Here is a 27,312-nt window from a genome sequence, read left to right on the forward strand (position 1 = left end):
ACCCTGGGAATCAACATCCTGCCTGGAACCTCATCCTTGGGGCTGGAGAGATGACTCATTGGGTGAAGTGCTTGCTATGTATTCGTGAGAAACCGAATTCCTGTCTCTAGTGCCCATGTAAATTTGGAGGCAGAAGCGCACATCTGTAACCCTAGCATTCTTTGCACAAGACTGGAGGCAGAGACAGGTGAATCCCTGGAAGTTCTCATGCCAGTTGGCCGGGTGCACAGTGACACTGAGTCTCAAACACGTTGGCAGGTAAGGAAGGAGTAACACTCAAGGTCCCATATGCATTTGCTACACCTCCTTCAGCCACACACATCAAAAGCACCTTACCCCTGTCCATGAATAGTGTCACTTACCACTCCTCCATCTAGAAGTACAGGATGGGGGGGGGAGGGGGAGTGATGCAGCTTTGTTTTTTTCTTTGTTTAGATCTGACCAGCTTCTGTATTCAAAGCATGAGAATCAGGCATCACCTTGAAAGCAAGAAGCGCTGTCCCTGTTATGTGATACCCAACCCACTCCACTGAGTGCTGCCAGCATCCTCCAGGAAGTCTGCCCTCCAGACCCCCATGCTGAGCGGATACCTCCCTTCCACTCAGTCCTGGGCTTCCCATCTCCAGACAGCTAGTCCTTTGGGTTTCTGTCTTCACTGGGGTGTGAATATTAATTGTATGTCTTTCAATTTCTAGCACACATGGTCTAGCTCATAACATTTGTCAGAAGTTTAAAGCAAGGAATAACTAGTCCTCATGTGTACCTACCATCATATCTGCCTTCCTCCCTTTTCTCCAAAGAGTGATGACCAGAGTGGCTCTCTTCCCAGCTTACGCTTCTTCTCCTGTATCCCAGGTCTCCATCCCTCCTGCTCCTGTTTGTAGCATCCTGGCCAGGAAGGCTGATCTGATCTCCATGCCAGCAGGCTCCAGCTGGTTTATTATCTTCCTTTCTGCCATTAAGCTCTCCCTTGACTTTCCTCCCACTCAGCCTTGAGGCTGTTCTTGGTTGAGTGGGGAAATCAGGAACACCCATGAGTAGGTCAATGATACCTTTCTCATGTTTGGTCTCCACATGACAGTAAGCTACCACTTCAAACAGAGCTTCTCACGTAGGCCAAAGTACCCCAGTCATGAGAGCTGCACTATCACAAGTCACAGGCTAGGACACTGCATATCTGGAGGGTTTGCAGATACATTTTTTAAAATATATGAACACAAAGATGGTTATCTTAGGAACTAGAATATCAGGTTGTCATAAAATTATCCAGTTCAAATGGGACCTCACTTGCATGCAACATAGACTATGCCTCATTTGGTCTTTTGCTCTGGGCAGTTACTCTGTGCAGTCAGTCAGCTTGCACCATCCAAGAAGTCTGACTTTCTACCTAAGGTGTTGGGGTGAGACCTGGGGAAAGGAGTGGGGTCACTGGCTGTGCCTGGTTCATGCTGGAGAGAACGCTTTCACAGTCATCTTGAAGACTGATGACTGCGCATTGTAGCAGGGGAGGCTGGTGCTGAGGCAGCGAGCTGCAGCTCCTCACACTCAGCAGGCTCTTAGATAAGCCTGTCATCTGAAGGCAAACCATCACCCCGCTGGGTGGTGGGCACCATCCATCTAAGCACCCACTCGTGGCATCAGGCCCACGTCTTCAGAAGCTCATCACTGCTCAAGGTGAGGGAGAGGAGAATCACAATACTGGGCAGTTTCTGGTCTCACGGCACGCCCAGCCTGCCACAGAAAACCTGCTGAAGGAAGAGTGGTGTTCCTGAACACACGGGTGGTTTGAAAGCACATGATGACATGAGTTCTGAGGATCCCAGAGAGGGGCACTGTGTTCTGGCTGTTGGGCAAGCTGTCATTTGTCAAGTACTGCATTCTTTCATGGCGGTTCCTACAAAATCACAAACCACTTTATATTTCAATGTCTACAGTTGAGAAGGAGAGGGGGAAGAGAAGAGAGAGAGGAGAGAGAGAGAATCGTTTTAGAGAATGAACACAGGGCCTCAGACATGCAAGTCACACAGTCTATCATTTAGCTATATGTTCCTGCTTTTATTTTAAAATAAAGATATGTGAAGAGACCCCCACGTCCTCCCCATGGGATTCTGTATATTTTATACATTGGGTAAAAATGAGGAATAGTGTGGAGTTTGTCATAAAACTTCTTGGAATATTGATAAACACCAGTTGTGAAGGCTCACTTGATACTTAAGAGATAACAAAGGCATTTTTATTACATTCTGTGGAGTTAGAGTCTACACCTGAGAATTAAAAAAAAAAATTAAATGTAGATAATGATGCCGCAGGCTTTTTCCCCTCTTCAGGATCAAAGCCAACCTCCCTCCTTCCCTCCCCCTCATCTTCCCTCCAGAAAGTGTATTTCTGACATTAGCCTAATGAAAGGTCACAGTGTAACACACAGTGGCAAGAAAGCCAACAGAAGTCACCTGAATCTATTAAGATACCTTTCAGAACAAATTGACCAAACACCATTTTACCCAAGTACACCGTTAGGTAACGGCCACCCTGTGTGCTTTCTTGTTCTGCATCATGGCCAACAATAGACATGCCATCTTTTCTGCAGCAAAGCTACGGGTGCTTTTTTTCCTGGGTATACTGCTGAGAATCTTACCTTCTCATGAAAGAACCATTCCAATTAATATGGCAGGCACTGTTACAGCCCCATGAGAAATCGTAGATAAAGATTTCATAGCTCTGGCAATACTAGAGAATGCTCTGCTGCCAAGATTTAGTTAGCCACAGAAGGATCCCTGTCAGTCTCCAAGTGGGTAAACACACCCAGGTGCCTGGAAATCTTGAGTCATGTGACAGGTTTTGAGGGCCATGGTCACCCTTGATTTTCCCCCTGGAAACACCAGCTCTCACTCTGGTGGGGCCTTGAAAGTTCACTGAGTCACGTGGCACGTGGCACCTGGCATCCGATGGGGCCCTATCAGGTCCCTCAATGCTGCAGCCTGAGTGTGCAATCACAGTGGAGTGAGTCAATGTTTACTCCTGAGCTATGAAAACGGACTTCTCCAGTCAGCTTCATATTTGAGTTTTTAAGAGAACAGTTTATTGAAAAGGCATCCAGTGCAAACTAGGCAGCACCAGTTGGTGGCTCTCAGAGAGAGTAAGTACTTAGTCTTCATTCTGGGTTACTAAAGGAAAGCAACAGGGGCTGGAGAGATGGCTCAGTGGTTAAGAACACTAGCTGTTCTTCCAGAGGATCCGGGTTCAGTTCCCAGCATGGTAGCTCGCATCAGTCTATAACTCCAATTCCAGGAGATCTGACACCCTCATGCCAATACACATAAAACAAGTTATTTTTTTTTTAAAGTAAAACAACAAAGAAAACTTCCCTAATCAAACAAACAAAATCCATTTTCACCTGCTTCACAGTAAATGTTATTTTTCCTTTGTTATAAGAGAACAAAGGAAAGTTGGGGAGCAGCTTTTTCTGGGGAGCAGCTTCAGTTTCCCGAGTCCAGCTTCTGTCACTTATAAGCAGAGGCTTCTGGGTGGGAATTGAACCTCTCTAGAAAGCACATCAGACTCTTGGAAAAACCTGAACACTTCTCAGATTTCTTCCTGACTGTAGTTCTTTATGCACCCCAGAATGCTCCAGGGCTCTGATCTCCTAAGTGTGTCCTCAAACTGACTTATGTCCTCGGTTTTCCTTTATATACAAGAATCCACAGAGAACTCACTTGATAAAATTTAAAAAGCTATATGAAATTAAAAGTAAAAAATTTTTTCCCTCAAAGACTTTCTTCTTAAAACAAGCTTTTTTTTTTTTCTTCAGAGAGTCAAAACCAAAATCCTCCAGGGAATATCTGCAAATTGTCTAATTCAAAGTGAGGATGGAAAATAAAATTATCTTTAAAAAAAAAAAAAATCTAGAACCTGCTAATGACTAGTCCTACATGACAAAAACTGTATCTGATACGTCTTTGAATCTCTATCAATGGTATTCATATCCAAAATAGTAACAGTTTTGATTAAAAAAAAATGTTTCATCTTCCTCCCCAAAATGCTACAATCTTTTCTAAAGGTAATATTATTTCAGCAACAATAAAAAGCTTTTCCTCCTTATGTGGCTCCATATGACACGGGTGGCCTTGGAGTCTTAAGACGGTAGGGCTGCCAGATGCTGGGAGAGCATCTTGTCTGTACCTCTCCAGACACACTGGCCTGCAGGGAAGGTTCAGAGTTCTTCAGGGAACCATGGTAGAACCAGGCCTGGACAGCTACCCAGTCCATCCACCCTCCTCTCCCTGTACCACACGGTCACATTCTTAGCAACTTCATCTTAGAAGCACAGGGATACTTGGAAATGTAGGACTCGAGACCAAGAAAGACTATTGTCTCCTGCACAAATAAGATGCAGTAATTCCAGTGAGAGACAGTGTTGGATATACCATGTACCTAGTTTGGCTTCAACCAGTCTCTGAGTTAGCCAGATAATTGCTTTGCCTTTTGGTGGGGAAGGTTTCCAGATGTTCCGAATGTTTCTGTCATTTGGAAATCACCATACACTGGCCCGATTTGCCAGGTGCTTCCTCACCATCTGGTGTGGGCCAGGTATGTCACAAAATGCCTGGGGTACCTTCTGTGGTGTACACAAATAAACAAAATATTTTTTTTCAAATGTAAAATGCTCTCTTTTTAATTACTAAATTAGGAAAGTTAAACAATTTAAAAATGTAAACTCACAAACAAACCATTAACAAAAAAAAAAGGAATTAAGACTTCAGAATTGCTAGTTAGTATTAAAAAAACTCAATAGAAATAGGAATTGATTTGTTGTTAAACATACGTAAGTCAAGGTTGGTACAAACAGCAACTTAAAAACGTAATACTTTTTTTTGTGCACCCCCATGAAATGTAAAGTAGTGCATAGTTATTTCCTGGAGTCCTCCTGACTCGGAGAATCATTCACTAGCAGTACAGGACAGTAAAACACTTATTTTACAATGGGACATGTACAACCCCCCACCCTTGCCTTCCCCATAATTTTTAGTTGCATGAGAAAGTTTAGTCGGTTGCCATGGCTACAAGGCTATGGGTTTAGACCGTTTAAATGTGGTTACAAGATTTACTAAATAAAAGGAAAACACGTGAGAACCCTTCAGCATCCATATTTATACAGGAAGTCTGTGTGGTCTCCATCTTGCAGCGTTTGTAGAACTGACTGGCTGCTTCTTGCTTAAATGTGCGCACTCCTAAGTTTCAAGAACGCATCACAGTTCGCTGGAGCAAAAGCTGACACTAAAACTCGTGAACTCGGCTCGGGGACCTGAAAAAGTCACATGAGCAATCTACAGGTGTGACTAGGAACCAAAAAGTGCAATCCAAATGGGGTGGGGGGGAATCATGCTTCGTAGATATCAAAAAACTGAGGCCGCCAGCTTTCAGGATGGCACCAGTGCTTCAATGGCAGGTTTCTGCAGTAATCCTCACTCTGGTCCTGTAGCTATGTGGCCTGTGCTGGCCACGGTCTCCATGGTAGCACCCACATGGTGTATGTACAGGAACACATGTTAACATATATATCATATGTATAAAAAAGGAAAAAAACAAACACCTGTCCTGATTGTTTTTTTTTGTTAAAACATGAAAAAAAATTTTATTGTTTTAGACAAAGAGGCCACTTTTGGAAAATAATACTTTTTTTTAGTTGAATCAGGTGAAGACAGAGTTAAAATCACATAGGATTTGCTTTTTTTTTTTTTCTTTAAAAAAAGGAAAGCACTGGGATGGTTGGCACAGGAACAGCTATTTACACTGAACAGAGATTTGGCCTTTGACATAACACCGATACAATGCATTTCCAAGTCTGAGAAATCACACGCTTCTCTCTCGGATGGTTCACAGAGGAGGTGAGGACTGGGGACAAGTGTCATTAATGAGGGCCGTGGAAGTTCGTCAGCTTCAGAGTCACATGCAATCTGATCCTGGACGGTTCTCGCTGCTCTGGGGCAGCTGGCTACGGAATTGGAAGCTAATGGGGAGGGTGGGGAGGCCCCTGGGACGAGGCCTCTGAAGCGCAGGCTCTCACAGGTTTTCACCGGGCTGATACTGGGGTTCTGTGGCGGTAAAGTAGTCCTCCAGGAAGCCCTGCAAGTACTCGAAAGTGGGACGCTCCTCTGGATCCTTTTTCCAGCAGTGGATCATGAGCTCGTGCAGGGAGACTGGGCAGTCCTGTGGGCAGGGCATCCGATAGCCTCTCTCCACCTGCTCCAGCACCTCCCGGTTGTTCATGCCTGCGAAGACAAGGGGCAGTGAGGACGGGTACATGTTAAAGCGTAAGGAGACGTCCACCCTCTCAGGAGGAGAGCCATGCCTTTAACAAGCTATCACACCACGAACCAGTGGAACAAAGGAATGGAGAACTCATCGATGCAAAAGCCCAGACAGTGACTCTCAAACACTGCAAGTGAAGAAAGCCAGACACAAAAGGCAGCACACTGTACGCTTTTGCCTACGTAAGACCCCAGAAAGGCCAAAGACTGCATGACAGAAACCAGATCAGTGGTGGCTGTGCACAGGTGGGGCTGGGGGGCCACCCAGGAGAGGTCAGAGGGAGCTGAGAGGTGACAGAATCCATGTGTTGAATGCCCACGTTTTTCTTGTGACGGGCCAACAGGAACTATTTCTGTCTTTGTGGGCTACATGCAAGTTCTGTCTTATTTATGCCACTGAAAGGGTTTAAAACAAAACCCTTTCAGTTGGGTTGAGCAGGTTGGGAGCCATGCTCTGCCATGAAAAATAATGCAGGCTACAGTCCGTGACCACGGTGTAGTATGTGTGAACTATCAAATTTCATTAGTCAAAACTCATGGGAGTATATTTTAAAATTAACACTTGTTATGTGTAAATTATACCTCAATAGAAAGGGTAAAAACACAGGAATAGGGAAGACAGCCTAATGGTTAGTCATGTGTCTGCTCTTGCAAAGTATCCAAGTTCAATTCCCAGCACTCATATTAAGTGGCCTGCCACTCCAGTTCCAGAGAAGACCTTTGGACTCAGCAGATACCTATACTTACAGGCATATATCCTTACACAAACACTATTAAAAAGAAATCTTTGGGATTGTTCAGTGGTTAAGATCACTGGCTGTTCTTCCAAAGGACCCAGGTTCAAATCCCAACACCCATGTGACAGTTAGTTGACAACTGTCTGTAATTCCAGTTTCAGAGGATCTGACACCCTCACAAAGACATACATGGAGGCAAACACCAATGTAAATAAAAAAAAATTAAAAATAAATTTTTGTATGACTAGAGTACTGTGTACATGCTATAAAGTGTCTGTACATGCCATAGAATGAAAGCAAAAAGGTTTTCTACGTGCAGAGCTACAGAATCCATTTGTATATGTCTTAGTTTTCCTCATGCTTGGCCGCGGTGTCTGAAATTCGCCATCATGCCAGCAGGGGCAGGGTGTGGCACCATTTGGCCTGGTGACTTTGAGTTTTGGGAACTGTGACAGGGGGGCAGGGTGTCTCCGGGACCTTTGCTTACAGATGACACCATCAGGCCATCTATCATCTGAGCTCCCTGGCCTTCCCTCTGTAGGAGCTGCCTAATACGGACATTCTCAGGCTGGACAGCAGAAGCAGCTAGGAGAAGTGCTGGTCTTCTTATCAGTGCAGGAAGCCCCACACTCAGTGTTCCCTTCTCAGCTACCACCAGGTACTCTCTCCCTTGCCTGCCTTTTCTTCTTTCTCCGTCCGTCCGTCCATCTGTCTGTCTCCCTTCCTTCCTTCTTTTCTTTTTTTTTTCCTTTTTTTTTCATTTCTTTATTTATTCTCTCCTTGCCAAGACCTGGTAAGCCTGTCATCTAAAATCTTCCCTAACTCCTGACAGTTAGTTTATGGCAGCAAGAATCTGCTGTAGTCTACAGCGTGAGACTCAGGGTTATCACTAGTAAGGAACCTACATACTATTCAATGCAGCCTTCTTTAATTCTGAGGTTGGAGGTGACCATGGGATCGGAATCTGTCACTTAGCTAGAGGTCCAAGGTCTGGAGCACATTCCCGTTTCCCCAGGCTTCTGGGTTGCTAGGCAATTCATTCTCTTTCTCTGAAGCTAGACCTATCCTAGCTAGGTCTTCCTGGATGACAACTATTTCAGTCATCTGTTATCTAAATCCTTATAGGATGCTTCTTTATTCTCTGGCCTTATAATGTCTGGTGGTGACAAAATCCAGCATTCCTTTGGCTGTATTTAAACAGACTGTCAATATGACCAGATAACTTCAGTCTAGTCAGGCTAGCCCCTTACTGTGGGAGAGCTCAGAGTCCAGTGTTGGAGCACCTTCTTCTGTTGGGTGTTCCCTGCAGCCAATCAGCTCAAATCCTCCCCCAAATACCGAGGAGCCAGGATCTAGGGTGGAGAGCTGAAGGCAAAGAAAGGTACATGGATTGCAGCCCTTTCCTGAGGGACTCCACACAGAAAGGCTAAGGGACAGAGGCCAGCATTTCCTCAGGAACAGTTCCAAACCCCAATAAGCTCAGGAAATCGGAAAGCTTTTGTAACTCACTTGGCAGCGTAGACCTGAACCTGTTCAAGTTTGATCTTACTGTCTATTGTAATAAGTGTGTGTGTATGTGTGTGGGGCAAGACCTGGAGTCTTCACATAGACCTGTGACCCTGCCCCCCCCCAAGTTATTTCTGATTGGTACATAAAGATGCCAACAGCCAATAGCTGGGCAGAAGAGACATAGGTGGGCGGGGTTTGGGTTTCCTGAGCTTGGGGTGGAGGATAAGGGAAAATGAAGAGAAGAAGGTAGAGGAGGGAGGAGAAGCCACAGTGGGTTAGGGCGCCTGAAACGTGGCCTTGAGGGCTGGCCAATTGGAGTTAAGAGCATCCCAAATAAGACACGGTAAGTGGTAACTCAGCATTATCCATAGGATGTAGATTCTAATAGCACAGCGGTAGGTATCTGCCCAGCTCTTCTGCTCACTGAGGCTTCTTATAAATATGAAGGTTGTGTGTGTCTTTTACCTGGTAACCAAATGGTCAAAGGTAACTAGAAACCCTGGACAGGGATTAAAAATTTCTATAAACATGAGCTAGCCACAAACCCTCCCTGTTGTGAAGCCTGGATGGCACTTCCTTCCTCTATGCTCTGTCCCAGATTCTCCTTCTGTGTTATGTAACATGTCAGCGCACCGACTTTTTAAAAACGTCTGATTCCAATGCGTATTTGCTCCCATAAGGGTTATCTGAGAAGCTGGGGCCCAAAGACAGGCACCTCTATTTCAGGAAGCCTATGGGGTGGAGACGAGAACACAGGCACACATAGGGACTGGCTGCACAATTAAGTAGATAAAACTCTTAGTTTCATGGTGTTTCTGGAACTATACAGCTTGAGTCTGCAGGAATTTCCCTTGTTCTGGCTCCTGCCAGGAGCCCCTGGAGGAATGATCCGTGGAGGCCTGAAGCTCAGAGGTGTGAGAGTAGATTCTCCCTAGAAGCTAGCTACAACCACTCCCCAAATACATCTCAAGGCTTTAACCTGGCACCGAGTGCCCAGCACGGCGCTGCAGAATTCAATTAACCACATTCCCATGATTCCGTGAACCTCTTGTCAGTAAATGGTTTATTTCATTAAAAAAAACCAAACTCCTCAAATGGAAACGTTTCCTTTCTTTAAACTTTTAATTCAGTCTCTGCCAATGGAAAGTTTACTGGCCATTTGGGTCAAGCCTATTTTTCCAGTGCTCCACCCAAGACTTGAACAGAGCAGATGTGACAACTCGAAACAGCATGTCACATTTGCTAAGAAGGCCTCCTTCCTGGGTAGCTGTAGCCATGGGACAGAGCCATACCTCAGTATATCACAGTGATGACTGGGTCTGACTGGAAGGCCATACTGTCAGCTCTGGTACTCATTTCTACCTCGCTACCTCCTTTCTCACAGCCCCCATCCCATTTCTCCTTTCTCTTCATGTGCTCTCTCCAGATCTTCCAAAATCCAGGGAGTATATGACCAATTCTATGCACTGACTGAAACACACATATACCAATGACAGCTTTGCCAAAACAGCAGGATATTAGACACTGCAACTGGCTGAGTGACGAGTGCAACAGAACTAGCTGTCTTCCAACCAACCAGAGGCCAGAACACACACTGGCAGTCCTGCAGACCTGGCACTTCCTCAACCAACCAGAGGCCAGAACACACACTGGCAGTCCTGCAGACCTGGCACTTCCTCAACCAACCAGAGGCCAGAACACACATGGGCAGCAAACCTTTGCAATGGTCACGATGTTCTGTCTCGGCAAAGATTCAGTGAGTTTTCAGTTCATAAACAGTATTTCAATTAAGTACACCTTGGTAATATTCTTAAAAAAAAAAAAAATACCCATTACCCAGTTTGGTCTCAAGTCTCTTCTGTGCTCCCATGGCTCAGGAGAACAGCATGTCTCTGCTCTTTCCCTGGAGAGGGACCATTCTGGAGGTTCGCTTTCCTAGGACCCAGGTGGTGGCCCTGAGTTCACAGATCTCCACAACCTGCTGCTCTGAGGTCTCCCTTCAACTCGTTCTTTCGTGTTTTCAAACATGGTCATGGTTGTAACCCCTCCAGTCCTTCTGCCCAAAACACCGGAGCTTCGAGCCTCTGGCCAAGTGGACTGCACTCACTTTCTGACGTGATCACTGTATTATTCTTTCTGAGTCATTTTGCTGGCTTCCTTCTCAAACACAAGGGGTCAGGTCTCCAATTCTTCCTTTCAGACCCAGACATTGTGTAGTTGCCAACATGGACTGTCATCTGCATGCTTGTTTTCTTTCCCTTACCCACTGGGTCCTTGCCTCTTCTTTTCTTGTAGGCATCAGTATTATTCTTTGAGTTGTATAAGAACTCAGTAGACAGTCCCTGCTTTTCTTTCTGGTTTTGGGGTAAGGAATAAAAGTCACTTCCACAGGCAGAACACTGAGCAGATGTCACTTTCTGACTCTGTACCTCTTGGCAGGGGACCTCATTTGCTCCAGGCTCAGCACCTCCTTTTGTTAACAGGACACCTTACCTTAGGACAGCTGCTTAGGACAAGATCTTGGGACAAGGTCTTACCAAAGAAGTATTAATACTTTACTGCTTTGCTTTTGTGTGGCTTCTCAAGGGACCTCAGAGCAGCCGTACCTGTAGTTAGGGTTTATTTTCTGGTCACACAGGGACTTCACCATGCCTGTGGGAATCTGGACATCTGCACTGTGTAAATAAATGTTATAACAATGGGGATGATACTCAGGTCATCTGATATCAAATTTCTTTTGCGACCTCAGTGTCTCACTCAAAGGGAATGATAGTCTATTGCGTATGGATGAGGCCTTCTGTCTGAGGCCCCTTGCTTCCCTGTATAAGCTCTCTTAAAAACCCATCTGTCTGCTCGCTGTTGAGAGCTGCCACATGGGTGCTGGGAGAAAGGACGGCGGAGTTAATGGTGCTTGCTCAGCGAGCCTGCACTGCACCATCGCATGTGTTATCAGATTATTCAGTGTCTTCCCTTATCTTACAGGACAACCAGGAGGCTCTGAGAGCCGATTCGCTTCATGGATCAGAGTACAAATGTGGGCAGAGGGAATGCTGACCGGCCGGTACAGATGTAAATGAAGGACTGGCCCTGAGAAGATACAATGATTACTAGTTTTGTTTACTCTTTCCCGTATCACCAATCACCTGGGGGCAGCTGTTTTATTAAAACCGCTGTATTAATAAAATCAGAAATGCTGGCCGGAAGAACGGCCAACACAGAAAGGTTATCTGAGGTGGTTAATGCACTATTACACTTTCTGGGCTTTTCTTGCTTTCTTTTTCTTTATTTTTTGGAGACAAGGTCTTATGTAGCCCAGGCTGACCTCAAACTAACAATAATCCTCCTGCCCCCATCTCCCAAGTGCCAGGATTACAGGCCTGAGCTTTTGATAGCACAGCATTGTAAAGAACCCCTCCATCCTCTGAAGAGAGAAGTGAGGAAAAGAGGGTGAAGGTGCCAGCGTGGAGACCAGACGGCAGAAGTGTGCTGGGAGACCGCCCCTTCCTATGCCCTCTGGCTTCACGCATAGCCTCTCTTCCTCTGATCAGCCAAGGGGCCAAGAAAAACCTTGTGGGGAGGCGACAGCATTCTGTGCTCAGTGACCTGAAGGGCTTTGGCCCTGGGGACAACAGGCTGGGAAGGCAGAGGACCTTGCATGCTCTTGCTCTGCTAAGGCTGGTTGTTTTCAGACTGTTTCTCATGCCCCCCTCTACCTGGAAAGTCCAAACGTGACTTTCTGAGGGAGTCTGCCCCTGTCAGCAGCTTGAACACAAGAATACCTGTCTGTATGGTATGTGATCACCTAGGGGGAGGGCAGAGCAGGCGCTCTGCTCTTTACAGGAGGTGCTAGCAGTTTTGCTGGCTCGCCTTACCTCTCCAGGTCATTACCAAGTGACTAGATCTGCTCAAGCAAGTCAAGCAGCTGACACTTGCTGAACGAATTGAGGGCACTTCAAATGCATGGATAAATGGATTTGCTTAAGAGAACAGCCCTGCTCTGCCAGATCCTGCCAGCACACAAGCAGGTGTTTAGTCAAGGGCCATGGCCCAGCATGGCCAGGACATCCTCCATCTCTGGTTACTGGAATATGAAATTTGAACACAGGGTCAATTTCCCAGAACCTTAGGGACAGAGGCTACCTTGTAGCTAGGAACAGTCACACTGTGTCAGCCATAGGTGAGAATAACTGAGCAGAGTTAAAAGGCTCTGTAGGCTATGGGCCGACTTTAAAAATGTTTAAGAACCTACAAGTTTTCTTTTTAATTTAATTTTCTCCCCTTTTATTCGGGCAGTCCTTTATCTGCTTCTAGGGAGTCTACTGTGGGCAGACACTGTGGGGAATGAGAACATGGAAGATGCCCTGTTCCCCTCAAGGAAGGCAGAGCTGCTGGGAATTCCAGACAGAGGGAGAAAGAAACACTCTAGGCATACGGGTACACACCTTTAATCCCAGCACTTGGGAGACAGAGGCAGGCAGGCAGACCTCTGTGAGTTTGAGGTCAGCTTGGTATACATAACCAGTTCTGAGCTAATACAGTGAGACTCTGCCATAAACAAGTTTCTTGGTGTGTCCAAGATTTGAAGGAAGAGACAGTAGACATCCTAAGTCAGATCTCCCCCTCAGATTGGAAGAGCCAGGGGACCAGAGTTCTGTGAGGGTATGTCTCCTAGTGACATCAGAAGCTACACCTGTAAAGGCTCACCATCATCACTGCCCAAACATGACCTGAATAAGGAGGACTCCAATGGACATGACAACCCAATGGGGAAAAGCCCAATGAGGTCTGAACCCTATGTAAAAACTGCTGGCAACTGGGTGAAGCTGGAGCAGGAGAGGGCGCCCTCCCCAGGGAAACGCACACCAACTAGTCTTCTAGCGTGGAATGGTCAGTCCCCAAAACGTAACACAAGTTAACACTGTACGGACTACATTTAAGAATATGTATGTATGTATGTATGTATGTATGTATGTATGTGTGTACAGATACATCTATGCATGCAATATCAATTGATGAAAAAATAAGGCCGTGAATTTGAAGGAGTAGGGAGGGGTTTGGAGGGAGGTAAGGCAAAGCAGAAACCTTGTAACTAGAATACAAGCTCAATACTAAACAGCAACAAAAAAAGCAAAAGCATGCTTGCTTATAACCCTGCAAAGCTGGCCCTGCAACTCAGGGCCTCCAGCTCCCTGCCCCCCAACCCCCACCCCCTGCAGGTGTGCACAGCACCTCTAGACACCCACCTGGCCCAAGTCCAGCTCCAGTCAGTTATACTCAGCACCTCGTAGTGACTTCCACTGTCACCATCTCTTAACCACGCCCCTCTTTTGCTACATTCAATGCTACCAGCCAGGACAGGTTCATTGGTTTGTATTGTATATCTTCTTCAAGAAAAAACGTTTCCGAGGGCAGTAATTCTCATGTTACTTCACTGCTATAATGCCTGCATCTGGAAAAGCACTCGATGCATAATAGGCATTCAATAAATATTTGTGGACTGAATGAAGGGAGAGCCGATAAGGCACCGTGCAAGGTGTGGCCGTCAGTAGTTATGTGGTGGGCAAGGGAAGCCCTCAGGACCAGACTGTAACCAGGACCAGAGTGAGATAATTCATCTGTTTTCCAGTACAACGTTTCTACTGGAGACAATGACAGAATGGTGGAGGATGAGGGGAGAAAGGGAGAGACCGGGGGCGGGCTTGATACAGGCAGGGCAGTGAAGGCAGAGGGGGAGAATTTGAGAAAGCTTCTAGCGGTGAAATGTCATGCTAAAATGCAAAGCTATGATTTTATGCAACAATCTCAGGAAAAGGCTTTGGCACCAGCATTACCGTTTTTCATGTACAGCAATCCCTTAGTCTAAAAGTAGTTCTAACCTCGATGCAGACAACACTTAGAGCCCTGCATACAGAAAGCAGCCTGGACCCGGGCAAGGAGAGTACTGCTGGTCGGGCTGCAGCCTATGAGCTGGGCTTTGTAATGGTGTCCAACTCTGTTACTCAACTTGCAAGTGGATGGGGACCGCCTGGCTACCTCCTTTAACCTGAGGACAGCATTTCAATATTCCTCTTTTGGTTTCAAGGCCTTGCTCAGTTTCAGTGTCCTTCCTTTCCTTTCTCTGTCTCTGGTCTGTGCAGTGAGTGTAGCCTGAGAGCACACACAGCAGCGCCTACTCAGTGCTAACCTGCCCTTCATCTGGCCACGCCTCTCAGTGCTAACCTGCCCTTCATCTGGCCACGCCTACTCAGTGCTAACCTGCCCTTCATCTGGCCACGCCTCTCAGTGCTAACCTGCCCTTCATGTGGCCACGCCTCTCAGTGCTAACCTGCCCTTCATGTGGCCACGCCTACTCAGTGCTAACCTGCCCTTCATGTGGCCACGCCTCTCAGTGCTAACCTGCCCTTCATGTGGCCACGCCTACTCAGTGCTAACCTGTCCTTCATGTGGCCACGCCTACTCAGTGCTAACCGGCCCTTCTTGTGGCCACGCCTCTCAAGTTACTCTCAGTTCTGCTCACTTCTGCACTGACTTAGTGCTGGGTGGAAAAGTCTGGGAAGCTTTGCCAAACCTATTTATAAGTCAGTCTCCATCTCCTTTCTCTGTCACTTATTGGCCAGAGCTCCTTCCTAGGTGACATGGGGACAAAGGGCCATTCTCAGGTATGAAAAAACTCAGCTTACCACCACCTACTGTTCTTGAGAATTACTTGAAAATGCATTCTAGGCAACTGAGAAATTACTGTGTCAAAGTGCATAATGGAAGCATCTGATAAACAGAGACTGGGACTTTCTCCTGGACTCCCACCAGCAGGAAATGATAGTTCCAGTGTAGGAGAGCTGAAGCTAGGTGAGCCCTCAGTACAGGCTGACAGACCAGGCCACACCAACAACCATGGTGGCATGTGGATGATGCTTCCTGCACAGGTTTGTGCCTGGAACTGCTGTCGTCTGCTACGTCAGCAATCCTGTAATTGCAATCTCTCTGCAGAAGCTTCTCCCTTCAGCGTTCCTGTCTCATCCAAAAGTCCAATTGAATATGGTTATGGCTGAGTTAAAAACGAAAACTAAGCAGGGTCTGTGGCTATGAGAACAGGTCTGGGATGCCCTCTGTGTTGCAGGCAGCTCCCTGGGCTAGCAAGTCAACCTGCCAGGCTCCACTGTCTCTTCAGGGCAGCACACAGGCCCTCATGACAGCTCTGTCCCCTCCCTCACCCATCGTCTCAGACCCTCCCCCTACGGCTCAATCGAGTCTTTGCAGCTTTTCCAGGTGACAGGTAGGACTCATCTTGCTCATTGTGAGCAAGCCTCTTGCTCTCCATGGTCTCACGGACTTGCCTTTTCCCTTCCCCGTGGCCCCTGCAGACAGGTGCAGTCATGGAAGCCTATGACAGATCAACACTTGCTTACAGGCATACATACGCACACTACGCTGGACTCTGCTCACTTGACTCCTCTGCCCTCTTCAGGGTCTCTCAATGAAGGGCCTATCTTTTGTCCCTGCCTCTGCCATATAATGAGAGCTGAGGTTGGGGAGAACACACGGTATGCACCACTAAGTAATCTATCCTCCATACACGGCACAGATACTCAACAGTAAAGCCCACGAGGGCAGGCCTATTTGTTGGTTCACTGTTTCCCCTCCAGGGCGAACAGTACCTGCTCTGGGACAGGAACTCATCAGTGCCACCTGAGAGCCGAATGGCTCATGTGTGCGATTTCCCAAGGGAACGAATGCTATGCCAGGTCACACAGAATGATGCCGAGTGAATGAACCCACTCTAACTCGCACACCTATGTTATTTTCTTTGTGCTAAAACCCAACCTGACAAAAACCTGGTCTCCAAATACTTCCTCTTCTGAGGCCCCCACCTTCACCTCTTTGTCTTGGCCTCCATGCGTGTGTGACCCAGGAACAAAAGGCAGCTTTGTGTTACTGGAAGAGAAGGCTTCAACGGAAATGCAAAACAACATTAACCTTTTCCCCCGTGATTGCTTTTAACACACTGGGTGTCTATAAACCTGGGGAGATCAGGAAGAAATTAGTTCAAAATGTAGACAATAATAATTTTTTTTTAAGTGCCTTCTCATCTTTAAAACCTGGAGATGGTATTATTTTCATCCTTGAGAAGCAATTCAAAAAGCAACCATGCTGGGCCCCACCCCCTCCTGGGCAGCCCTTTCTTCTCTGCCAGTTGACTATTCCCAGAGTATCTGACCACTTGTACATGCTGGAAGCAGCAGCAGCAGCAGCAGCAGCAGCAGCAGCAGCAGCAGCAGCAGCAGCAGCAGCAGCCATAAGGCTGACTTACACACCCACACTTCCCAATGCTGGGCTGGGCTTCAGAGACTGGCACTTTGTTAATTCTGCCTCAGTGCCAACCTTCCTCCCTTAGAGGTCCTGAGCCGGTACTAGCCTAGACAGAGAGGCTCTTTATGAACACTTCTCTGTTCTCTGACGATGACCAGAAACAATCAGGCAAAATGAACAAAGGGATTACAAATTAATCGGCTCTCGCTGGCTCCTCTGACTGCAGATATGATTACAAGCCCAGGATTTGCAGGAGACCTACATTCCTCATTAATCTCCACTATCGGTTCCATCACTCTGGGCTTTTTCTTTTCTTTCTTTTTTAAAAGCTCCCTTTTAAAAGGCAGGGAATGAAGAGAGCGAGCCAGCTATGCTCTTTCTTTGCTCAGCAGTAACTGAAAAATATGTCCTTAACATTTCACAAAGCAGATCGTCTCTGCACTGAAACCAGTAAAGTGTGGAGGCGAAATGGCGCGTGTCCTTTATGTCTCCGTCTGGCTAAGTTAATGAATTTAAGCATGGATAACCTTAACCCACAGCTTCTTCAGAGAAGGAGCATCTGATAGCCCAGAACAACTGCAGGCTCCTGGAGGCTTCGGCTCCTTTGTAAAACCCCCCCCCCCGTTTGTGTATGTGTATTCTGGCCATTCTGCAGCAGGCAGAGAACGGGTTGGTCAGTCTAAACTGTCTTTCCTGTACCTCTGCTCCAGGGCCATCTGGAGCTGGAGCCCCAGAAAGAACAGGTTCTGGCATCTTCCTGCCAGGTTTGCTCTGTGGGTCAGTGCTACAACGAGATCAAAAAGCAAGAGGAACTTTTCTCCTTCTCTTTCCTAGACATGTTCACAAGCTCCACTGGGCACAGGCTCTGCCAGTGACAAGTCTGCTGTGGGAGCCGTGACACACGCACCTACCAAGACAGGACAAATTCCATGACCGGTGGGAACTGGAACATTTATACCAGCTGCTTAGCACATTAAATTTGGTGTATAGGTCACGGCAATTCTTAGTTCTGCATTCCCCTGCTAAATACCTTGGCAGAAGGCTGAGCACAGGACTTAGAAAGACAACTGGGCAAGACTCCTGTAAGATGAAGCTGAAATAGAACCCAACAGACACCCATTTCTCAGGCCTGTGTTCTTACCTGGGTATGGCACTCTTCCTTTGGTGACCAGCTCTGTGAGTAAGATTCCAAAAGACCACACGTCAGACTTGATTGTGAACCTTCCATACAGGGCCGCTTCAGGGGCTGTCCACTTAATGGGAAACTTTGCACCTGCAGAACGAAGACCTAGTTACTCAGGAGCTGGAGAGCCCGTGCCGGGTGAACAGGGAAGACAAAGTACTGGAAACTCATCTGCAGGGGGACAGGGTGGCAGATGAGGACAGGAAGAAGATGGTGAAGGAATAGTAGATGTGGTGATAACATACACACTGGGCCTGGCTTGGTGACTTTAAGCAAATCAGTTTAAATCTTCCTTTAAGAGCTGGCCTTCAGAACCCTTATATGTCGGTAAAGAGAAGAGCTAGCTTCTTGAACATGATTCCGTGATCACACTGATCACACTGAGTAGTTTATGCTTGATCTGGAGTATGACTCCTGACTTGTGATTTAGGAACACACGCACACACACTCACACACAGTCACTCACTCACACACACACTCTCTCTTTCTCTCTCTCTCTCTCTCTCTCTCTCTCTCTCTCTCTCTCTCTCTCTCTCTCTCTCTCTCTCGTGTGTGTGTGTGTGTGTGTGTGTGTGTGTGTGTGTGTGTGTGTGTGTGTGTATTCTGATTTAAACAAGAATGGCCCCCAGAGGTTAGTGCATTTAAATGCTTATTCAGTAGGGAGTGGCACTACTTAGAAAGATGAGGAGGCGTGGCCTTGTTGGGGTAGGTGTGGCCTTATTGAGTGTGACTCTGGGCTTTGAGGTTTCAGAAGCACAAGGCAGGCTAGTGGCTCTCTTCCTGCTGCCTGTAGAAGCAGATGTAGGACTCTCCGCTACCTCTGCAGCACTCTATCTGACTGCACGGCCCCATGCTTCCCACCATGGTGATAATGAACTAAACCTCTAAATTGTAAGCCATCTGCAATTAAATGCTTTCCTTTATAAGAGTTGCCTTTGTCATGGTGTCTCTCACAGCAACAGAACAGTGCTTAAGACAATATGTATGTACATATGAATACCCCCATATATCTCTCAAATAATGTTATATTTCAATAAATACACACAGAATTAGATCATCATACTGTTCTCCGGTGTCCTCTGGAATATAGAGTCATAGATTGGTCTTATGAGGTGCCACAAATCCACACAAGTTCCAGCTTCCCTCAGGATGGAGCGAATGGATAGAGCCTGCACATCACACTGAAATGGGCCATACTTCCTGTTTCATACACACAGAGTGGGGACACGATCCTGCCTGTGGCTGATTTCTCGCTTCCTCCCACCTGTTCTCTCTATGGTAGCCATCTTTATTCCTGGGACGTTTTTATTTTGCATCCTGTGATCACTTTCCCCCTTCTTTTCTCCTACCAGGCAGAGAGGGCTCAAGTGAATAACACTTTTAGACAGGGCATGCCTTGATGACAGCTTATGAGTCTGATGGCTAAGCATTCAAATACATGAGCCTATGGAGGCCACTCTTATTCAAATGACCACACACGCACGCACACACATGAATACGCACACACACACATATGCACACGCACACACGCGCACGCACGTTAAACTCATCTCAAAGGAAGTAGGACTACATCTTTCAAGTGTCTCTGATCATTAGCAGAATCCTTTTTTTCCACATCTAAAGAAAAGGCACAGCCCACCCTTCTCGTCACATTGTTCGAAGGATGTGGACAGATTAAGATGGACCCAGCAGCCTGCGTTTTCATGTTAGGGTCAGCAACTATAAAGCAGTTCTGGGCATTTCTTGAACAGACCAAAGGAAAAAAATACAAGGATTTTATATTAGTTATGCAAACAATGCAGGCTTCAGCCGCACTGATAATGCCTAGGAGCTGCTGAAAAGCACACAAAGGCTGATAAAACTCAGAACTGTCGCAGCAGTATCTATGAAAAGTCACTGCATGCAAAAGTGGCAAATGATTAAAAAAAAAATCTTTAAATTATGGAGGTTTTAATAGCCTGACGTGATAAATTAGAGCAATTACATTTTTGTTTTAAATACAGTACACCGTAACAACGTTAGCAAATACACCCTGGCGTTCTCCAGTAATGTAGTTTTCTTCTCCATGTCCTGTAAGCCAGAGTGAAATCCTACCATTTCCCCCTGCGGCCCCTCACCCTAACACTGGAGCAGGAAGGTATCCGTATCACTCTCTTCCACTCTTACGCATGCCGTTTAAAGTGATGGTGAGCGCCTGCACGATCTGGGATTCTCTGAGCAGTCATTTTGTTTTAAAATTTCATTGAAAGCATTCTCCACACAGCTTTCTGTCCTTAGGCATTCTGTCTATGCAGCTTCAACTCCAAGCCACTGGGATCAGGGTGACAGGCTTCCCTCAGTGTCAAGATCGGATTGCTCAGGACCAAACCTCAGCTGGACCTCTTGGATGTTTGTTAAACATACCCTCATTTATAGCAACTCCACGGCTTTGCAATCTGACAACATCTCAAGTACAATGGGACTTTAGATTTCTCTCTGGCATGCAGAGAAATCCTGTACCATAAACGGCAGGAAAAGAATCCCTGGGTCCTCCTCAGACTCATGCAACACTACTCAGTGGGTGGGGTCCTGGCAGTAAACTATGAACAATTTAGATAGCTTTCTTGGTCTCCCTTCTTTGAAACAGTTTCATGTAGCTGAAGATGCTGTGACCATCAATTCCTGGTCCTCCCTGCCTCTGCTGTGTGAGGGCTGGGATTACAAGTGTGGTAACATGTGGCTTTCACTGGGATTACAGGTGTGGTAACATGTGGCTTTCACTGGGACTACAGGTGTGGTAACATGTGGCTTTCACTGGGATTACAGGTGTGGTACCGTGTGGCTTTCACTTGGATTTTCTGAGTAAAAATTTTTAAGATTTCAGGTTTTAAAAATTAAATGTGTCGGCCAGCTATATTAATCTGATTTATCATTTTCTCGTTTTATAAGGTACAATAAAGATATTAAACCAGGCAGTGGTAGCACATGTCTTTAATCTCAGTACCCAGAAAGCAGAGGCTGGTGAATCTCTGTGAGTTCTAGACCAGCCTGGTCTACGGAGCGAGTTCTATGACAGCCAGGCGGTTACACAGAGAAATCACGTCTTGAAAGACAAAAACAAAACAATGACAAAAAGATGCATAAACTTTTACATAAAAGAACACAGTCTGTACAATCTGATGGGTTTTTGACAGGAAGTCATTAGTAGGTATGCGTTTTGATGGATTAGAGGGGACTTACATAGCTATTTTGCATCATTGCTTTGTAAGACATAAAATATTTTTCATACCAAGCAACACGTATTTAAAAGAATAAAAATTAAAGAATGGCTTTGTCCATATTTTTAGTAGCTACCTTCAACAGAAACTTAAAAAAATATTTTATTTTTGTGTAAGTCTATGTACTTTTGTGCTGGTGCCCTCTGAGGCTGACGGGGAGTGTGAAATCACGTGGCATTTGAGTTATAGGAGGTTGTAAAGCCACTTGACTTGGGTACTGGAATTAAACTCAGGTCTTCTGGAGCCTAACCCATGAACCATTCCTCCAGCCCCAACAGAAATTTTGCTTGTTCTTTTCTTTTTTGAGACAAGATTTTCTTGTGTCATTCTTGTTGTTCTGAAAGTCACAATGTACACCAGGCTGGTCTTGAACTCAAAGAGATTCACCAGCCTCTGTCTTGGCAGCATTAAAGGTGTGGGTTTAGTTTGTTTGTATTGGTTTTCAGATTTTTTTTTAAAAAAAGAAAATTAACGTTTTCTTTTCTGAGACAAAAGGTTAGCTTGAAGCAAGGACAAGCTATTACTGAAAAGAAGCAATCAGTGCTTAGCTTCCCACTCTGCGTGATACTTCTATGTGCTCCCGCCTTAGCGTCCTCCCTCCAGAGGGTACAAAGTTACTGCTCCTATAGCTGGCTCTGAGTGGGGTGTTAGGCAGTTGGTTTCTCCTGGTCTCTTTGCATATGGCTATGCAGGACACCAGCAACAGGGTACACGGCCCCACAAGGGATCCTGCGGGGTGCTGGAGCTTAGAGACTTGGAAGGAGGCAACCACCAGAGAGAAAAACCAAACAATCCACGGTCACCCTGTGGTTATCCCTGCCCTGCTCTTGGCCTGAGTGCTACTTGCTTAAAGACTTCGCCTGATCAGTAACACTTGGGTAGGACTCCCAGCTCCGTGCTACCACACAGCCTGCTTTCCACCATTATAGCTTGAAATGTGACAAATACACAGGTTGTGGGAAGTGCATCTCTTGGCAGGCTGTCTCTGAGGGTTGAGGCATGTCCTTGGGACGACTGTCTCCAGCTCAGAGCCTGGTATGTCTGGTACACAGGAGACTCTGAGAGAACCAGCTGGATGACAGAGGAGCTGGGCAGTGGATTAGCTGACTAACCATGGTTTCTTATGGGCAATTTATCTGGTCTCTTATCTCTAGGGTGTCTTCTCTTGTTCTTGGTGACAGTACTAGTGTCATGTCTGTCATTGTCTGGATGGCTGTTTAAGGGTCTAACGACTGCTAACTACAATGAAAAAGCATCTGCCACACACTAATGAAACCTAAAAACACATGCAAAATCTGCATTTTAATACTGAACGTAGAGTACTCAGAACCCCTTAGTGTCTGAGTGAATCTGAGAGAAGTAGAGGGAGCCATAGCTCTGCTTCAGAGGAACAGGGGGCAGTTCCTGGGCTGCTGCTGGGATAGGCAGTGGTTTTTGTAGCAGAAAGATCAGGCAACAAGAGGCTTTGCAGTGGTCACAGTGAGACAAAGTGAGCGGCAGTCATTTCCCGCTGATGGGCACTGGCCCTTTCGACTGAAGCGGGTTTATAATCACCCGTGTTGCTAGTCAGGGGAAGGAGTGTGGTGGGTCTCACTCAATTATCCAGGTTTGTCCCTCAGAACCGTAACAATGACCCCACCTGACCACTGCTGAGCTGGCCTGCTCTCTCCCTCCCACCATAAGCGAGTGTGAAGTCTGGAGTTTCCCCCACAGGCCCAGCCTCTGCTCTACGCACAGCTTCCTTCCTGCCTCTCTCGTCTCCAATGTCCACTCTTCTACTCGCTCTAACCACAAGTGCCATTCAGGCCCCAGTGCTCCCGACTCTTCTCTCTCCGCTATGTCCTTTTTTGTTACTAAGTTTGCCTGCTGCGTGTGTGAGAGGGATGGGCACATTCAGATGTTTCTCATTTGAATTCCTGGTTCTTTATTTCCAAATATTTATGGGCTTCTAGGGTCTCTTGGCTTTACCTAAAATATAGCAACTGTAAGCTTAATTTATTGTTCAGTATATCATCTTACTATGTGCAAGGTTATAAGAGATTCTTGTAGTAGGCGGAAAAATGTCACCAAATGACTAAGTTAGAAATTAATTCTTACTTTTCAAATCTAAGACACAAACAAACTCCCCTTCGTTCATTTGGTGTTTACTACCCACTTTCTGGGGTTGGATCGTCATGTTGCTAGGGTTCAGGGCAGACAACCTAAGCTGGGCCGTTTTTCCCCTCGCTATTTCTAGACCTAACCACTGTCATCTTGCTGTTAACCTGGCACCTTGGTTCTGCTCTTTGACCTGTCTCTCAAGATTACCCAGATTCCAGTCATCACCTCTGCTGAGTCCCCCCTGCCTTTAGCAATTAATCCTTAATTAATCCTTTAAACTGAAGCTTCCTGTTCTGGCTTCTATAGCCACATGGGAGGGTCACAACTGAATCCAATAAATCCTACCACCTGGTTCCCAGGGACCCACTTACCCAGGCAACCTTGGTTTTTCCTATTGCAAACATACAGTTAATCCAGGTTAGTTTGCTTTTCGCTCCTGTAGCAGGTACCACACACCTGGCGTGATCACGGTCCTTCTGTTGTATTAGCTTGTTGGAAATGCCATCTTTCCCTCCACTTGCCTAGCTACAGCCTTCTGTCTCCTCAAACCTTCTTCTGGGACGAGCCTGATCCAAAGCGGTAATTTAATGCTGGGCACTACAAACGCCTAGCATTACGTAACAGATCACGGGTACTTGCTGTGTGTGCCACATGTCTGACACATGGCTTACATGTGCAGGCGTTTCCGTTCTTCAGCTGAGAGAACAACACGTCGAGGAACAAGTGTAAGGGATGGAAGTGGGGCCTGGGTGAAAGGAGACTGGCGGCAGGGTCAGAGCACTTAGACCCTGTGCGCGAGCTGCCGAGTGGAGCTCTTGGCACAGTGCAGACCTTCCAGGTCGGTGGACTCCATACTGACATTCTTCTCAGTACTTTGACTAAAGTTGTTAAACCACGACTGCTCAACAGACGTGGTAACAACAACAAGGGTCCACTTGAGCAGTGACTTATTCAACCCCCAATGGCCAAAGAAGTTATCTTCTGTAACCAAAGAAAATACTGGACATAGAATAGTATAACACATGGTGGCTTTTGTCAGCCTACCCAGCCGAGTGCTCTCAGCTTTAACTGAAGAGGAGATGACTGGCCAGATCCACACCAAGATAAGCCACTCGAAGTCCAAGTTGTAGTCCAGTTAAAGGAACGGCTACATGCCCAGTGGTCAGCCAGGAAACCTGCCCTCTACTTCTGCCTCAGACAGAAATGAGTCTTGACTTGGTAGCTTCCTGGAGTGGACTCTCCTTCTTACATTAAGATGATGGCAATGTTTCAAATGCTCACAGGAATACCTTTCATCTCAAGACTGCTTTCTGAATAAAGGGAAAGGAAGAGCCAGGTCACACAGAGCCACTGCTTCGAAGTGACAGTGGCAGCAAGCCCAACGGTGGGCTGAGCTGGGACTGGTGTTCTTTGCAAGGGCAAGAATGGTCACGTAGAAAGTAGGCTCAACAGATACGAGTGAAGCCGTTAAAGACGGAATTTAAAATAAATGAAGACAATGAGTTTCTGAGGTAGACCTGGGCGCACAGGGTGGGGTTTCCAGACCCTTGAAAGCTCAAGTGTTAGTTTCCTGTCTGTAACTTGGGATGGCAGGAGGTACAAAGGTCTCAGCAGAGTGTCTGATGTCCAGTAACAAGCTGAGAGCTATGAACATGCTTGGATTGAATTGTTCAAGGCATTGAGTTGCACTGACAAAGGCCCTCAGCACCACAGATCCTCAAAACTTCAAAAGAGGATGCAGAGAAAATCCTCCACACTCATCCATCAACCAGCGAGAATTCCCTGAATGTCTGTCCACTGAGTCCCTGAGCACGGTGTGGGGCACTCTGGGGTCATTGGGAGGAGGGAGCCTCCTGTAGGAACTTTCTAAAGCTAGAGGAATGAAGCTCCTAGTCTGAACCCACAGAGAGCTAAAAAGTGGTTTTGGCTTGAAGATGGCTCGGGAGATGGTGGATGAGGGAGTGAAGTGCGGTGAGTGCAGGGAGGCACGGGGACAGAGAAGGGACCAGTGTGACCCCTGGCTTTCCCAGAGACAGAAAGGATCATGGCAGGGGGTCAATACAAGCCAGCTGGGGCCATGACACATCTCTTATTTCAGCCTGGGACTGTCAGGTCTTGTGTGGTACAGTTACCCTAGAGAATAAAAGCAATTACAAACTATAGCAGTAACAGGAAGCTGATTGGATGGTGGAGAGAGCAAGCCGTCTAGGACAGGATATCCTGTGGTAAGAGCTAAAGCAAAGCTGACCCAACCTGGAACGTGGTGGTGACTCAAGCACAGTAATGATTTCAAACCCAGTGAAACTTGGCAGAGAAAAACTCCTAATTCTCATAACAGGCCGAGGATGACATTCAAATTTCCCGAATGCTTCTGAAGTAATAAACTGAGTGTTTCCAGTTACCCCAGTAACATATCCTGCTAAAATTTCCACTTTAAGTTCATAAAGTTTAGCGTCATGTTTTGAGAATAAATATAAAGGGAAATCTAGTTGCACAAAAGGATGATTGATATTCCATTTGAAACTGTAGCTTGGGTGGGGGGAAGGGTAAGGAGTCTGACAGAGAAGGTGACAGGGATTAAGACAGTGCTGTCTCATCAGGGACTTTGAGAGAGGAGAGATGAGTGAAGAAGCCGAGTTCCAGGAGACAGGAGTTGGGCCTGAACATAATGTGAAACTCTGGGCTGATTAACTAGGCACAGATCCAAGGTCTGCTTGGGATAAATCCATGGAAGAAACGTTCAAGCTGAAAGCGTGAGCAAGCTCCCAGGGGCTGAACCGTGAGCACGGATAGATCTTGGCAGGCCCATCACTGGGTTAAGAATCGAACACAGACAGAGTGAGCCACCCTCAGAGGGACCTGGGCCACTCCAGGCCACACTGTGCTAGGCAGTGGGGATACAGCATGGAACAGGCTCATCATACTGGGGCTTGGCTCTGAGTCTAGAAAAAAGGTCCAAGAAGACGGGATATACAGAAGAGAAGTCAACTACAGGTTGCTTTTTAAACTGTCCCCCGCTTTCCAATCTGACAAACTGCCTATGTTTCTGGGACCCTGTGGAGATCAGCATGTTGGGCCAGGTACCCTCCTCCAGATAGGAGAGACAGGCTCATAGCTGCAGGCGGTTTGCACGTGCTCTGCCTGTCCCTGGCTATCCAGTGCATGCAAATGCAGGCTCCTTCTGCCAGCCAGCAGAGCACAACAAGGAGGCCAAAAGACATTTCTGATGTTTGATGGCAGTCTGCAGTTCCGATTTACACACTTTAAGATCACAGAGGGTGACCATCTGCTTCCTTACTGATGATTACCAAGAAACGTGGGCTGTGCAAACTGAGGACTTGCTCCTGACCATTTACAAACAACTGCCAGGCAGCTCTGCCCAAAACAGCACAAGGGAGAGGGAGCTGCCCTGTGAGCACAAAGCAGGACTACCGGTGGGCTGGGCAGGTAGAGGAAGGCCCTCAGAGAGCCGGCTCCGGTGACCGGTGACCTGTGCTGGCACGGGGGCCCTGTCTGTGTTCCCTGGGCCAACTCAGAGAGCTGTCCAAGGATGTAAGTGGTAGAACCCAGTTCCCTGCCACCCTGCAAGCGTTTTTAATCTTAAAAGGGACTAGGGAGAAATGAGTGATTTAAAAGCCCCTCTAGTTCATTTCATCTGGCTGTCAGCACAGCCTTGCTAGGAGGGGACGATGCTCCCAACAGTTCATCTCCGTTTCCCAGCATCTGCCCTGCTCCCCTGACTACTAATCTAGGCTGGAGCTCCAGCAGCTGAACAAAGCGGTCCCTCCCAGAGACGCCAGTGGTAGGAAGCCTAGAGACAGAGGCGGCAGAATACAAATGAAGCTGACTTCTGCCCAGGGACAGAGGTGCACCAAACCCTGGCCCTGGAAGGTTCAGGGAGGCAGCTTGGC

The 27,312-nt window shown here is 46.8% G+C and overlaps 1 protein-coding gene and 1 long non-coding RNA gene across 5 annotated transcripts in view; one reads left to right on the forward strand and one right to left on the reverse strand.

Moving 5' to 3' along the window:
* Positions 1-5,596: 5,596 nt before the first annotated feature.
* Positions 5,597-27,312, reverse strand: part of Fyn (FYN proto-oncogene, Src family tyrosine kinase) — a 191,723-nt gene continuing 170,007 nt past the window's right edge. For all 4 annotated transcript variants that reach the window (XM_034523784.2, XM_034523783.2, XM_034523781.2 and 1 more), the window contains 2 exons: positions 18,003-18,134; positions 5,597-6,269 (listed from right to left, as the gene is read on the reverse strand). In XM_034523784.2, coding sequence (XP_034379675.1) covers positions 6,061-6,269; positions 18,003-18,134 — 341 coding nt within the window. In that variant the 3' untranslated portion in view covers positions 5,597-6,060. The remainder of the gene's footprint in view (positions 6,270-18,002; positions 18,135-27,312) is intronic.
* Positions 9,498-11,775, forward strand: LOC143435224 (uncharacterized). The gene is made up of 2 exons (XR_013105348.1): positions 9,498-10,310; positions 11,537-11,775. It is a non-coding gene; the product is annotated as an uncharacterized LOC143435224 (long non-coding RNA).

Source organism: Arvicanthis niloticus, chromosome 20, assembly GCF_011762505.2.
Source record: "Arvicanthis niloticus isolate mArvNil1 chromosome 20, mArvNil1.pat.X, whole genome shotgun sequence".
NCBI classification, from domain to species: domain Eukaryota; kingdom Metazoa; phylum Chordata; class Mammalia; order Rodentia; family Muridae; genus Arvicanthis; species Arvicanthis niloticus.